This window comes from Acinonyx jubatus, chromosome B1, assembly GCF_027475565.1.
Source record: "Acinonyx jubatus isolate Ajub_Pintada_27869175 chromosome B1, VMU_Ajub_asm_v1.0, whole genome shotgun sequence".
Taxonomy (NCBI): Eukaryota; Metazoa; Chordata; class Mammalia; order Carnivora; family Felidae; genus Acinonyx; species Acinonyx jubatus.
This window is the reverse complement of record NC_069382.1, coordinates 166,344,096-166,359,909: the sequence shown is the minus strand read 5'-3', so window position 1 is coordinate 166,359,909 and position 15,814 is coordinate 166,344,096. Positions and strand designations below refer to the sequence as shown.

The window sequence follows — 15,814 nt, the reverse complement described above, 5'->3', positions numbered from 1 at the left end:
GGGTGGCCATGAAGGTTCACAAGATACTTCTGGGCACTGATCACATCTGAAGTAAGATCACGAAGCCACGCTGTAAAGAACTAACATTCCAGAAGCTAGAGGGCAATAATATGGTATCAGAATGTCACTGTTCTGCCCTTTATGGATATCTTTATTCATAGGTTACTTTACTTCTTGGAATCAAACTTTTTTCATTCATGAGATTGGGTTAATATCTGTTTTGTAGGGTTATGGTAGGGACAAAATAGCTCCTTTATTTGTGAGTCAAGCACCCAACCCAGTGCTTGGCTCATAGCTGACATCCAAAAAGACTAGTTCTTTCCCTTCCTCTGACATTAGGTTTAATGGAGGTACCAACATCTGATAAAGAAGGATTCTCAAAGTGTCAAATACTGTACAATATTAGTACAACACAATTAGTATCATGAGGAGAATTGTAAGTTTCCTTTTGAAATTTTCCACTGGCAATTTATTTCAATCCACTTAACATTCAACTCTACCAGCCACTTCTGCCACATGAAAAGTATCTGGAAATCTGTCTTGCCCTCAACTCTAGAAAAGTTAGCATCACTTCCTCACATACAGCATATGGCTCTTGCTATATGGTAGGACGATGACTATTTATTTATTTATTTATTTATTTTTAAACATTTATTTATTTTTGAGACAGAGACAGACAGAGCATGAACGGGGGAGGGTCAGAGAGAGAGGGAGACACAGAATCTGAAACAGGCTCCAGGCTCTGAGCTGTCAGCACAGAGCCTGACGCGGGGTTCGAACTCACAGACCGCGAGATCATGACCTGAGCTGAAGTCGGCCGCTTAACCGACTGAGCCACCCAGGTGCCCCGGAAGATGACTATTTATATAACTAAACTAGATTGTTTTTCTTTAACAAATTAGTTTGTCCCAATCTGATAGAACTCTTGAGTGGAAAATAACTTGAAAGTTATAAACTGACTTGGCGTTTTTCTGTGTGTGTGTGTGTGTGTGTGTGTATAGATGTCCACATCAATATATATGTTAGACTTTAAGCTCCCATAAAGAATGCAAAATTATATATATGTAAAGTTACATGCAATAGCATTAAACATGCAAATGTGCTTCATAAATACTAGGTTTAAAATAGCTAATGATAAAGAAAACACACAGGCTGGGGCGCCTGGGTGGCTCAGTTGGTTAAGCGTCTAACTCTTGATTTTGGCTCCCATCATGATCTCATGGTTCATGAGACTGAGCCCTCCATTGGGCTCTGCACTGATAGCGTGGAACCTGCTTTGGATTCTCACTCTTACCCCTCCCCCTCTCATCCCCCCCCCCCCAATAAATATATATATTTTTTGTAAAAGGAAAAAAAAAACCCACAGATGCCTTGCTTTGCTGGCATGTTCTTAAGATATAATACCATAACTTTATAGATATGTTTTGTTTTTTAATAGCAGAAAAATAAATATTTCCTGGGGGGGGTGAAAAAAACCTTACTTTAACTTGCTAAAGGTCTACCTTTTAAAACCTATTAGAAGTTAATTTAAAATGTCAAATAAGAGAATATATATATAAGAATCTTAAACTAACACATACTTTATTAGCTGTTTTTGTGGTTTGTGGCCTCACCTCATCATCATTTAGGCCATGAGGTATTTACAAATTTATAGTCAAATAACATTTCATTCTTTCCCTACTTTTACACTTGCCAAATGTTCACACCCTCAAATTACAAATTAACAGAACATTCCAAGAACATTCTTAATAATACATTATGACCATATCAAGTATGGACAATGTTAGCAAGTTCTTAAAGAGTGAGTTATGACTCCCATAATAGCAACATGGATAAACCACTGGGTGTTACTTATTTTTCGACAATGTGTTATTGATTCAGTGGAACACTGGACCTTCCATATACGCCTGTATAACACATATATCCAATATTCCACTGGCTACTGCTGGCAGCAGTAAGTTGTAAAGAATGTATGCCTGAGAGTAGAGAGAAACTACATTTATATATAATTGGTCCATTTAGTATTTATTCCAGTAGAATCACCAGCATTCTTGGACATAGTTTTTGACTAAAAAGCTTTGGTGTTTTTAAACTCCCAGACTATATGAGAACATAACCCTAAAAAATGTATTTGTATAGAACCAAACTAATGTAGAGTAATTTTTCCAAAGTGGATAAGGGCAGACAGAAGGTGAAATCATTAAAAACATATGGTCAAAGAGGTCCTCCAAAACCGCTTAGTGGAAAGCAGCCAAGGGAATGCATTTAATCAATACATATTGCTAAATATAATGAAGAGGGGAAAGAGACACACAAAAAATTCCCATGCTTTGCTGATACACAGGTACGGGTTTTCCACGGTGGGAATACATATAAAACACTGTAACTGAGGAAACAGTCCGATCTCCCAGCAGGGTCACGTCATCAGAAAGGTTAGGGGTCACAAAATGGAAGGTAAGAAGAGGACATTGTGGCGCTGGATAAATTGCTCTTGGCCCCTGGGCAGAGGTTTGGGATGTGGGATTATGATCGGTTCCATCAGGCAAATAACTCCTTATGAGGCATCTAGTCTCACTTGGGGTATGCTAGAGAGAGAGAGGCAGAGAAGTGTCGAATCTGGGTCTGAGGCTACGGTTCAGTGTTGGGGTATGGGCACGCAGCAAAGAGAAACAAATCCAGAGAAAGGAAGGAAGAGTGAGGTAGGGGATATAATTATATAATTTAAATAGTTTTGTGGATAAAGGCTTTTACCCAAGTTCTCATGGTAATTATTTTAAACCACCACTGAAAGCCTCCTAAACACTTATTTTGAGCTTGGTATTAAATATTCTCTGGTGGCGGCAGTGACTTAAACACAGAAGGAAGAATTCTAGAGGAACTCGGTCGGCAGACATCCAGTCTCTCATACTGCCTTCGATTCAGCCAGGAAGAGGATGCTCAGAACATACAGCTGCCTTTTTTTGGGGGGGGGGGGGATATGCAAATTACCAAATCAATGGTTTGGAGAAAGTTAACAACCAGGAAGCCTGTGAAAAATTGTTACCCCACAAAGAAAGAACCACAAAGAAAGCTAATGTTGGGTCCATTTTCCTAATGATTTGAATTAATTAATGTAAGAATGCAGAAGAATCATTATCTGCTGTATATTCTCAGTGCAAACCCCAAATCCATACCATTTCCATTATTTCATAGGTACATTCAATAAAGTCTTCCATACAGTCATTGTGTGAGTACAAGGAAATGTAGTCTTTCCCGAGTTCCATAAATACAAGATGCCCAAATGCCACAGTTTTCCAGAAGAGCATCTGTCTTTCAGCTGCTTTGTAGTCCTAGTGGTGAGTGGGAAAGGAGGTAGGAACAAAGTAGAGGGACAAGGCAGAAAACGTGGGGGATGCCTCCCAGAATGCTTCCTCCTGTGACTGAGTCTCCACTGCCACTGGAGAAGGTATGGTTATTTAAAAACAAAAGGAAAAGGGGTGCCAAGGTGGCTCGGTTAAGCAGCCCACTTAGGCTCAGGTCTTGATCTCATGGTTCACGAGTTCGAGCCCTGTGTCAGGTTCTGTGCTGACAGCTCAGAGTCTGGAGCCTGCTTCAGATTCTGTGTCTCTGTCTCTCTCTGCCCCTCCCTCGCTCATGCTCTCTCTCTCTCAAAAATGAATAAAAACATTAAAAATTTAAAAAAAGAAAAAGAAAAAAATGGTTTTGGACTTAGAGCGGTCTAGGTCGAAGTGCTGGATTCTGCACTTGCTAGCTGTGTGAACTCAAAGTCTCTGTATGTGAGACGAATTCCGCCAGCACAGAGCAGCAGAGCTAATGTAGGCAGATACACCTGGCACATAGGTTTCCTCTAACCTGTCAATTGCATGGTTGTACTGACTCATCAAAAGAAATGGGTGGAGATGCAAAAAAAGTCACAAGGCATGGCCTGCTACCCTCACAAATGACAACAAGCTGTGGGGAGAGTGGCAGGAACACAAGGGTTAGAAAGCATTTATCTGTAATTCTAGGACTCAGGGAACTCTTGGAGGAGTTCAGATGTTCAGCCAAAAGAAAAGAGAGAGAGAAAGAGAAAGGGAGAGAGATAAAGCATATTCAGGCTTGCGGGTAGGAAGAATTTCTCAAGACAGAAATACTATGAATTTGTGAACGATTTCACTGAGGATTCTGCACAGCAGCCAAGATTACAGAGTTCTGTTTAAGGAAAGGGGACACATTTAATTTTTATGAGACCAAACAATGTGTTTGATGGAACTTTTTCAACCACACACTTTGGCTTGTGGCAGGCAGCATCTTCAATCAGAGGAAAAGAGAACAGATTATTTGTTCATATGCTCTTTTCATTTTTTGTAATGTTTACATTTTTTACTAACTCATTTCTTTCAAAAGTAACAAAGTTGGCTTTCTTCGCTGAGAGCTATTTGGAGGAAGCGGTGTGTCAGACACTATTTCAACAATCATCCTGCAATGGGACGCTATAAAAACGTAACTTTGCTTCTGATAGGGATATATTAACACCTTGAAAGTTAAACTAAGATCTTAAAATTTTCAGGCCCAAAAGCTGAAACAGCTTTGCTAATGGTGAAAGAAAATTCCCAATACTAACGCCGCCATGCTGGCAGTGGAGGAAAACTCAGTGTGGTTTAAAAGCTGCCTAAACTGGTTTTCAAAGCAATACAAAATGTATTGTATTGGACTCATGGGACACATCAAGACAAAACCTGAAGTAGCCCCAATTCTCTTTTGTCCCCCCTCCTTTTCTGGAGTCAAGTCAGTAACTTGCTTATTCTGGATTGCTTTCAGAGGCCATTCAACAGTGGCTGGTTCCCCAAACAGTGAGGTTTGTCTGCGTAATACATAGAAGTCGAGCTTAAAAGGATACAGATGACAATCTCACCATTTATGTCATGAATGTCCTGTAAGTTATACTTGAGGCTTACACGGTGTTAGAAAATCAAATTCAGCTAGGGGAAAAAAAAAGGCAATCCCAGAAAGGGCTTTATTTTACCAAGGTGTTGAAAAATATATATTCTTAGGCTTGTTAATACCAAATGTGGTTAACAATTCATTTTCTGTACAATAATATATCAGTGAGGAAAAACACTGGTATCCATAATCAAACCTGGGAGTCGTATGTTCAAATTAAGGAGAGACGTTTAAGTAGTGAGAAGGACGGCTGTTTAAAATCACCTCTTAAGGGGCTGGGTAGGGGGGCACCTGGGTGGTTCAGTTGGTTAAATGTTTGACTCTTGATTTTGGCTCAGGTCATGTCTCATGGTTGCTGAGATCAAGCCCTGAGTGGGGCTCAGAGTGACAACACAAAGCCTGCTTGGAATTCTCTCTCCCTCTCCAACTCTCCCCTGCTCTTTCTCTCAAAAATAAATATTTTAAAATCAAATCAAATCAAATCACCTCTTACAGCAGCTGGCAAGAAGATGCCCCTCCCCCTCCACGCCCCGGGAATAATCATGCTAAAAGAAATCATAATTATTATGGTTATGATAATGGTCCATATTTTTAAATGCTTACCAAATCTTGGTTGCTGTTTACAAGTATTTAAAAGGTACTGTTTTATTTAATCCGCACAATGTACCCCATAGATGGATATTATTACTATTTTTGTTTTATAAGAGTAGCTGGCAGCTGAAGCCTAGAAAAATCTATTTGCTTAGACTCCGGAATCCAAGTACTTTGATACATCCTCAAATGCTGATTAGCACTGGAGGTCAAGGTGCACTTTTAGAATGGGCATAATGGTATCTGCTTACTAACGTTGTCAAGTTTAAGTGTGATTGTTCCTATAAAGTCCTTATTCCAGTACCTAGTACAAAAAATAAGCTTCATAAACCTAAGCTAGCGTTTTTCTTAGGACTAGAACTATCCCGCAGGGGTAAGCAGGGTTCTCTTTTCACAAAAAGTCAGAAAGCTGCATTTTCCTTTGGGATCCATTCACTACTTCCCATATACTTGGTGCTGACTCCTCATCAGGCTGAATGTGAATGTCTACAGCAGCACAGACTACCTAGAAAAACTGCCCGGGTGATCTCCAGGACAGGTAGGCAGGGATTCTCGGGAGTTCAACTGGAAAACACTGGAAGCCTTTTGACTATGAGTGTAGGAAATTATTTCTCCAAGCTCTCTACATACATATTTAACCATCATTCCTGTTAATTCAATAAATATATAGTAAATACTTTTCTCCTCTGCTCTTTTTTGTTTCCTAGGGAAGCCAGACAGTAGAAAGGAAAATGGATTTAAGATCCAGCCCTACCTCCCAGGACACATCCAACAACTGTCCACGTAAAAGAAATGCTATAAGAAGGAGAGATCAAGGTTAAGGGTATATTATGTGAGGCTCAGAAAGATTGTTCTGGCACCTATAGAGTTAATGGCTTAAGAAATTATGGTCCCTCCCATTCACCCTAGACTTGACAGATGAGAACAGTGGAATCTGGATGTAGAGAGCTTTTTGTACATTTTGAAAGGCCTTAATTAGATACTGGGAGCTAAAGACAAATTGAGATTCCCTAGTTCTTAGATCACATTTTTAGACATTTCCAGTTTTAGCAGACAGACCTTGAACAAATCATGACAAATTAAAGATATAAAAGCGATGCTAGAAGAATCCCTTCAAGCTAGGTCATTAAGTGGAAGGGGTTTCTGAGAAGTGGGATGTCCGCCCCCCCCCCCCCAGCCCCGGGAATAATCATGCTAAAAGAAATAATAATAATCATGGTTATGATAATGGTCCATATTTCCTGGGCATTGCTAAGGAATTACAGAAGAAGTACAATATACCCTTCACGCCAGGAATTTGAAATTCCTGCCTTTGCAGACCCTTAAAGAAATGTCTCATACCACGAACACAGAGCTTCTAATAAAGTGATTCAAAGTAGCACAGTAAAAAATTATATAAGTATATTACCCAAATGATCAATTTATTACAAATATCTAATAGATTTTGATCAACTTTAGAGGATTCTTTAGAAAAAAAAATTTTTTTAAGTTTATTTTTGAGACAGAGAGAGACAGTGTGTGAGCAGGTGAGGGACAGAGAGAGGGACAAAGAATCCGAAGTAGGATCCAGGCTCCGAGCTGTCAGCACAGAGCCTGACCCAGGGCTTGAACTCACGAGCTGTGAGATCATGACCTGAGCTGAAGTCAGTTGCCCAAGCGACTGAGCCACCCAGGAGCCCCCAACTTCAGAGGATTCTTAATGGCGTGGACCCATGAAATTCTTACTTTCTAAACTAAGAGAAAAACATGATCAAAGTTCCTAACAAACTCTTTTGCTGACACTGTCAATGTTAAATGGTAGCTTGGTAGGTAACTGGGTGCAAGCACCCGGCTGTGCTCCGGGCAGCTGCTGTCAGGGGAGACCGCTCTTGCCATGAAGGAAGCCAGGAATGGGCAGATACAGAAAAGCCCGTCAGATTTCCCTACCAGATCTGTGGAGCAAGACTTTCATTCCGTATTTTCAACTGTGGTTTGGTTTTATATATTTACTTAAAGGTTTTAAAAATGCTGAACGGCCATTAATTTTTCAACACAGATAACTGTACTGAAACTCAAAATGAGAAAATTAGAAATCCAAATAACTTTTTTTTTTTTTTGGACATGTGCTAGATTATGGGAAGACAAAAAAATTCCTTTACTGTGATTGCCAGGAAAAAGTCTTTTCTATTTGGAAACTCAAGAACCTCAAATATAATAGTTTACTTATACAAGTTGAAAAAGAAGATTCAACTTTAAAATGTTAACAGTATTAGGAGTATCTTGGTATAAAATTTGCACAGTTCATAGCACTAGGTATCACTTCTGCAAAAGAAGATCCACATTTATATCTTGCTTAGGAAAAAAATGAAAAGATGGGGGAATAATGTATCTTTCATAATAAAAATGGTCATTATGCAAAACAACTTGCAGGCTACTGAAATAATATTTTTCTACAAAATTTTATAATATCTCTTTCTCGTACGTGCCATGCCCTGTACTAATCATGGCAGTCCTGTGCCAACGGTAACATTATCCTTGCTTTGCAGGCAGCAAAATTGGCTCAGAGCAGTTACCTAATTTCAATTTGCCCAGGGTCCCACATTCAGAATAGGGCAGAACTGTAACATTTAATGGAATAATTTAAGTGCGTTTGTTAAAATTGCCACTCGATGAAACATATACCCACAATCTATTTATTGTTGTATTATTTCCTGAGACATTACGTTCCTACTAAGTTTATTGCTTAAATGTTAATTATTTGTTTGTGCTGATGGAATGGGAATCCCATAGTGTATCCTCATCAGTACAATGTGAACACACAGGATGCTTTTCTTTTCTGTGACAATGGAAAATAAATAATGATTTATCTGCAGGTGTTCTAGCACATCTCATGATTTCCTTGAAATCTCAGCTGTGGATTTTATGACACAAGACCTGAAGGAGCTATGCAAAGTGATGTGTCCTTTCCTGCTGAGAAGCAAATGAGTGCACCAGAGAGGGTCTGACCCCAACGGCCAGATTTGTAAAGTCACCACTTAACTCCCTGGGAGAACAGCCTGCCCCTGCCAGCAGGGAGAGAATGCATGGCGGTCCAGAGCTGGATAAGTGAGTGCTAATCCGTCAGCCAGGGTTTGCCCATGATCTTCCACACCACACTGTCACCTGAATTGCTAAGAACCTTTCTAACTACTTTACTTTAAAAATACCAGGTAAGATCGATTACTGCCAAATTTAAAACTGATATACAATATATATTTTTTAAAGGGAAACCCTTAATTGAAAATTACTCTGTGACTTAATTCTCAAGTGTTTATGGAGCACTTATGGGGTAGGCAGTCTGCTGGGCATTGAGAGAGGCTGGCAAACCAAAATACATAGACACGGACCTGCTTTCCTGAAATTGAGTATTCCCTTGAGAGTCCTAGCTATGTTTGGTCCAGTAGAAATAGGGAGTGCAGGTACCCCTTGAGGCAGTTATGTCTTAGGGTTGCCACTCTGAAAACTCCAAAATGCAAGTAAATGCCATTGGCTTAACAATACATGATGCAGCACGCTAACTATCTTCGGTATTTCCCTTTACTTTTTTATTCTTGAGATTACTAGTTCTATCACTCGATACCCGCAACACAAAAAGAACATGCTCATCCCAGTTGGAGAAAAATTATGAAAGAGATGAAAACAAGAAGCGTTGCTGTCGTAAGCTACGTAAGATGAAAGCTTACATCCAGACAAAAAGGATCATGTGACAGGTCAAGCATGGCTTGACATGCTTTTGCTTTGACGTCAGAGGTCTCACCTCTGACTTCTTTCAAGTGTCAGAAAAACCATCTACTACCTGTAACCCATGTTGCTGACAAAGGCCTACACGTCTACAGGGACTAGGAAAATGCTTCCACGGAGGCTCTTGTAATGTTGTGAACAACCATGGCCCAGTTCTGGAGCCACTCTTGATGGCTTCCTCTTTCTCCAGGGACCACATGGGAGAAGTCTCCCTGAACTTCTCTCCCATAACATGGATGGCAATGGCACCCCATCCCCTCTTACCTAACTCTTATCTTGGCCTGCTGCCTGCACCCCACGACTCTCCAGCCTTCCACACTTGTCTATGGTCGGTTGCTTTGACACATCATACCTCTCTTAAAGGGCTGATGAAGTTGCTTCCCTTACCTGTGGAGGCAAATTCTCAAACCTGGTCCAGCTTTCCACAGTTGACCTGAGACTATCTTTCCAGTTTTAATGACAGTCACCCCCCACTGTCATTTCTTTGCCGTTTCCTTATGAATACTGTGTCACCATTTAAAAAGAATTAGGTAGCTTCACACACATTATTGGAGAACAACTGCTAAGATAATATTAAGAGATAAAAGCAAGGTATAAAGTAGCATGGATAGTGTGCTGTAATTTGTGTTCAATAACAAAGCACGTGCACATAGATATACACAAATATCCCTCAGACATGGCAGAGTATCTTGGGATGAACACTTGGAAACTGGAACAGCGGTTGTTCCTAGGGAGGTAAACTGGGTAGCGTGGGTGTAAGAATGGGAGACTCAGTTTTTAACGCTTGTACCTGTCCCTTTCTGTAACCTGGATTTTACCCTATGTATCTGCATTCATTCAAACAAAATACTTTAGACAATTACAGCCTTTTAAGTTCAGTGTTCCTCTTTTATGCCCCCAAACATACCTTGAACTTACATGTATTAACTTTCTGCTTCAAGGATTCCTCCATTACTCAACCACTCATCTCCATCTAACTCATGGTCGCTTACTTTATAAACACTTCCAAGCCTCACAATTGTGTCATAGCAATATATCCACCTTTACTATGCATCTGTTTGGTACTGTTACTTACATGCATTTTACTTCCCTTATTATCTGTAAGCTTTTGAAGGGTATGGCTATCTTAGTTCTGGTTTTTCATAACACTGTAACTTGAATAAACCCAAAATTAATAATATGACGGGTGGGGAACAGAGACAACTGTGAGCCCTAAGTGGCAGAGTCTGCTGAGTGCTTACCCAGCGGTGTGTCCTCGGAGCCTAGCAGAGGCCTGCTGAATAAATAAATAAAAAGGACATTCTTCCAACCACAGGCTAGGTGTTTTTTGTTTTTTTTTTTTTTGGTTGTTTTTAGGATTTTAGGATTTTAGGTGTTTTTAGGATTAAAGCGTGGTTCACACAATATGCTTATTAATAAAGATGTGACCAACTTTCATGGTTTCGAAATCAAGTATTATTCTTTAGGCTACAAGTTTCTCAAAGGTTTCACAAGAAAGGGAAAAGGATCCCAAGGATTGTCTTGAGGACAAATAATGAAGAGATCGTCATTCCAATTTAAAAATCGGAAGTCAAATACTTCTGACCTGTAATTTCTGTTTGCCACCTGACTTCTACTAAATGTCTGCCTCTTCACCATCCTTTCTACATACCTGGCCTCTCGGCTTCACCCACGTCCTTAATTATCAGGTTTTCTCTGCCCTTTGCGTCACAATGTCTATTTCAAGCAGTTGTATAGTCACCTCCCCTGTTCTGTCTTCCACCTTAAGTTACAAACAGTCACCTTTTTACTTTAAAATTCTTAACAGGTCGTTTGACCTGCATATTTAAAAAAATTTTTTTGGGGGTTAACTTCTATTTTACACGGTACACCTCACAAATCTTTCCCTCTTTCCCAAATATAACTTTGTGTGATCACAGCCATGAGAAAAGGAATTTATATTTCAGCCCAGAAGTTAGGACATTAAAAAAAACAACCTGGCTTTCCTTTTAGGAATGCTTATTTCATGCTGTCCAATAGGTTTCACAGATAATTTTTTTTAAGAGAAGCAAAATACACATTAACACTGGAAGCTAAAGAAGATATTAAATGTTAACATACAAAATTCCCAGGTAGACATGAACAAATTGCAGTCACTCAGTAACCTCCTGACATAATGCTTCTGCAAAGCAGAAAAAGTTTTGTCTCACGCCATCAAGCAAATCATTTAGCAACTTCTTTTAGCTGTCACGGACATAAAGCTGGGATCTATTTACAACAATGTGGTTCAAAACAATATGCATTATGTTACAGCAGAGCAAGAGTAATAAATCTCTTTAAACCTAAGGAAGATCAAATATTTTTACAGCTATTTGAATATAAAATAAAATATAACAAGATGGTTAAGTTATTAAAGGAATTTTTTTTTAAAAGATAATTTTACTTACATCAAGAGAGCCTTCATTTATAACAATCATTCCCATGTTCTTCCTCAAAAGTTTGCAGGAGTGTCCTATGTCCAAACATAGAGTAGATTAATTGATATAATTCATTTCTCTACAGAGCAGTGGCGAAGATGTTAAAGTGATAATACTGTAAAAATATCAAATTTTATTTACTTTTAATCTATTTTATTAGATAAAACTAAAGCTTTATCTATTTTATTAGGACCGGTGATAGTTGTTTTCCAGGTTTGCAGAAGTTAAAAAAGAAATGCTCTTGCTTGTTATAGGAGGGCTACAAGGATAATATTTGGCAAGTTAAAGCTGTCTTGAGAAACAAGTATGGAAAGAGAACGTGGTAGTGACTCTCAATGTCCTGGAAAGCACCACACTTATATGGAACATCCTTCATGATGACCAACATGAGGAGATGGCTGTTTTTGGAGAAGGGTGCTAAAGGTTGTCTGGCTATCTTGTGGACCGTGGATCCCACCACTGTCCCCCTGCCCTTGGACTACCGTCATATCCTCTACCGTCCTGCCTTTCCTCGCTTTGCTGTACTTGCAGCAGGGCAAAATCACCTGCTGGTTAAACTGACACTGCCTACTCAGAACCCATTTGTGTACAGCTGAACTTGGTGGGAGAAAAACAAGGAACCCGGCTGGCTGGTGTTTAAAATATTACCATCACATTTAAAATAGTATCATCTACCTTACTCCTTTTGTGATCTCTTTCGATATATATATATATTTTTAAATGTTTATTTTTTATTTTGAGAGAGAGAGAGAGAGAGAGAGAGAGAGAGAGAGAGAGAGAGAATGAATTCCAAGTAGGCTCCACACTGCACTGTCAGTGCAGGGCCTGATGTGGGGCTTGAACTCACGAACCGTGAGATCATGACCTGAGCCGAAATTAAGAGTCAGATACTCAACTGACTGAGCCACCCAGGTGCCCAGATACAACGGTTTTAAATACCATCAAAACAGTGACCATTCTGGAACTCATATCTCCTACTTAGAGCTCTTTCCTGAACTCCAGACTCTCATATCCCAGTGCCTATGTAAGAGCAGACACTTAGGTGTAAAACAGGCATCTCAAACTTAACATATCTCAAAACTGGATTCTTGATCTCCTCCCAGAAAACCTGCTTCCCCTTGGTCTTCCTTATTTTGGTTAATGGCAATTCAATCCTTCAATCACAACAGCTACGATGCCTTGGAATTATGCTCCAGTCCGTTCTTTCTCTCATACCTCACATCTAATCAATTAGTCAATCCTGTGGGCTCTACCTTTAAAATATATACATATAATATATATAAATATATATATACATACATATAAAATATATACATATTCATATATGTATTCATATACATATAAAATATATACATACATATATACATACATATAAAATATATACATATTCCAGCCATTCTCACCACTTTCACTTTACCATCCAGGTCCAAGTAACCAACATGCCTCACCTGGATTGATATAACAGCCTCTTCACTGGTCTCCCTGCTTCCACACCTGCTTCCCTCCCAGCTCATTCTCAGCCAGCCTAGCGGCCAGACTGACTGTTCTTGCAGGAAAGTCGGTCCACATCTTTCCTCTGCTCAGAACCATCCAGTGGCTTCCCATCTCACTCGGAGTAAATGCAAGGCCTTTACAGCAATCTGGGAGGCCCTGTCATGCGGCTGACCTGCTCTCCTGCTCCCTGCTTTGCATTTCTGCTCTTTTTAGAACAGTAGATAGCTTTCCCTAATCATCCAACGACAAGCTCCCTTTCCTCTCTTAGGTCATTTCTCAAAGGTCATCCTCTCAATGAGTTCTTCCTGACCTCCTGATTTAAAACTGAATCCTTCTGTGTAACGCCCATTTGCTGTATGAATGAAATGAATGGATCTCACCTATTTTATTCCAGGAAAAAGACCCCAAAGATTATGGCCCAAGACTCTAAAAGTTAAATGTTACCAAACGCCACCTCCACACTCTTCATAGGAACTGTCATAATGGCTCCGTCCCTCAATTGTTCTCAGCAGCACTTATTTTCTTCACATATCACTCTTTGCCACCCTACAGTCTTCCTCTAGCTGTCATCATGCGTTTTGTTCAGCCTATTTCTGTTTTTCGGGTCTCCCAACTCTAAAGTATTCTTGTACATCATCTTTCCATTTGTGTCTAACACCAGTGACACTTTTTGTAATCAAAGTTAACCATTTGTTTGGCTTATAGATTTACACTTACACTAGCATCTTTTAAAAATTGTCCTCTACCTCCAGCAATTTGCTATAAATCTGTTGTAGTTTTTTGTTTTTTTTTTTTTACATTTTCTTTTTTATTTTTGATAGAGACAGAGCACGAGTGGAGGAGGGGCAGAGAGAGACAGAGACACAGGATCCGAAGCAGACTCCAGGCTCCAAGCTGTCAGCATAGAGCCTGACACAGGGCTTGAACCCACAAACCACGAGATCATGACCAGAGCCGAAGTCAGATACTCAACCGACTGAGCCACCCAGGCGCCCCTCTGTTGTAGTTTTATATTTACAGAATGCTGCGATCACTAAAATTTCTAAAAGGAGTACTAGCGAAATGTTTCTTAAATAATGATACTTGATACAGACTTTCTAAAAATGTGATTTCATGCTGTCAATACCTTTGAATGGTTTCTTCCACTTTGGTAGAGTTTTGGATGTAATTCATAGGATTTATATCCAGAGGTTGAATCTATGTCAGGGATTACAGTGCTCAGGCAAACTATTATTACCGAATTTGGAAGAAAAAAAAAGAGTGACATTTCCTTGCATATTACTGGTATACGGGCCTTAAACCAAATACCAACTTTCTTCTCAGTAAGACCTCTGTTATGCACAGGGTTGTGTCTCCTTAGTTTTACATGTTGGAACCTGAACCCATAATGTTTGGAGATTGGGTCTTCCAGAAGATTGAGTTAAACGAGGTCAGAAGGGCAGGTTCATGATCCAATAGGACTTGTGTGCTTATAAGATGAGAAAGAGACACCAGGAGTGTATACCCGCAGAAGAGAGCCAGCTGAGGACACAGTAGGGAGGCGGCCATCTGCAAGCCAGGAAGAGATGCTTTGGGAGAAACCAAACCTGCGGACAATCTTGGACTTTCCAGCTTCCAGAACGGCGAGGAAATAAATTCCTGTTATTTAACCCACCCAATCTGTGGTATTTTGTTATGGCGACATGAGCTGACTAATAAAATCTCTTTGTGAAAAATGACACGATTGCAGGATGAATGAAAGCTGGCAACATTACCTCCCATCTCAGAAATAACCTTTGGTCACATAAACAAGTGCCGATACACGAGTCTGCCACAGTCCCTATCTCCAGACTTTCACAGACAACTGCGGACATGTTATCTACATGTGTCAATTATGGATGGAAGGTGGGGGGAGGCAGAGATAGAAAGGTGAAAGAGGGTTACTTTGTGATTGCAAGAGCTGAAGTTTGCAGGTATATACAAACACTGCAAATTTAAAGGGACATTGGGACCATAAATGAACAGATAAGCCCAACAATATTATAAATATGGAAATCTTACAAAACCAAATCTTTCAAATCTTGAAATATCTCAAATTTATCTTCTAAAATACGTCAAACTGTTAAAATGCATCACGATTTAAAGGTTGAATTAGGTTAATTACCAATGTTAATGGCAGTTTCTTGTTTGTCCCCTGTAAGGATCCAGATCTTGATGTCTGCTTTCATGAGAGTTTCTATGGTTTCAGGCACTTGATCTTGTAATTTATCCTCAATGGCTGTAGCTCCAAGTAGCTGAAGATTCTAGGGAAAATGAGTGGCAAAAATTTTAAGAAGAAAACCCATTTAGATTCTTTAAGAACTAAAGTATGTATATGTTTTTCAGAGAATAATGGTAATATGTAGACTTTGATGTAAATTGCAAGTATCCCACTGAGTTTTCTCTTAAGGATCCCTGACTTTAATCCAGTACTTTGACATGAAACTGAAGATACCTATATTACCTTACTCCTAAGGTAGGCAACTGATTCTTACAAAAACAAAAAATGAAACAAAAAGCCACACACAAGGGAGAAATCAAAAGGGAGTTACAGACGAGCAGGCAGCTACAAA

At 39.6% G+C, this 15,814-nt stretch overlaps 1 protein-coding gene across 8 annotated transcripts in view; it reads right to left on the bottom strand.

Annotated features, from left to right (window-relative positions):
- Positions 1-15,814, bottom strand: part of ATP8A1 (ATPase phospholipid transporting 8A1) — a 229,724-nt gene that overhangs the window by 81,035 nt on the left and 132,875 nt on the right. For all 8 annotated transcript variants that reach the window (XM_015084122.3, XM_053217414.1, XM_053217412.1 and 5 more), the window contains 2 exons: positions 15,367-15,505; positions 11,700-11,764 (listed from right to left, as the gene is read on the bottom strand). In XM_015084122.3, coding sequence (XP_014939608.1) covers positions 11,700-11,764; positions 15,367-15,505 — 204 coding nt within the window. The remainder of the gene's footprint in view (positions 1-11,699; positions 11,765-15,366; positions 15,506-15,814) is intronic.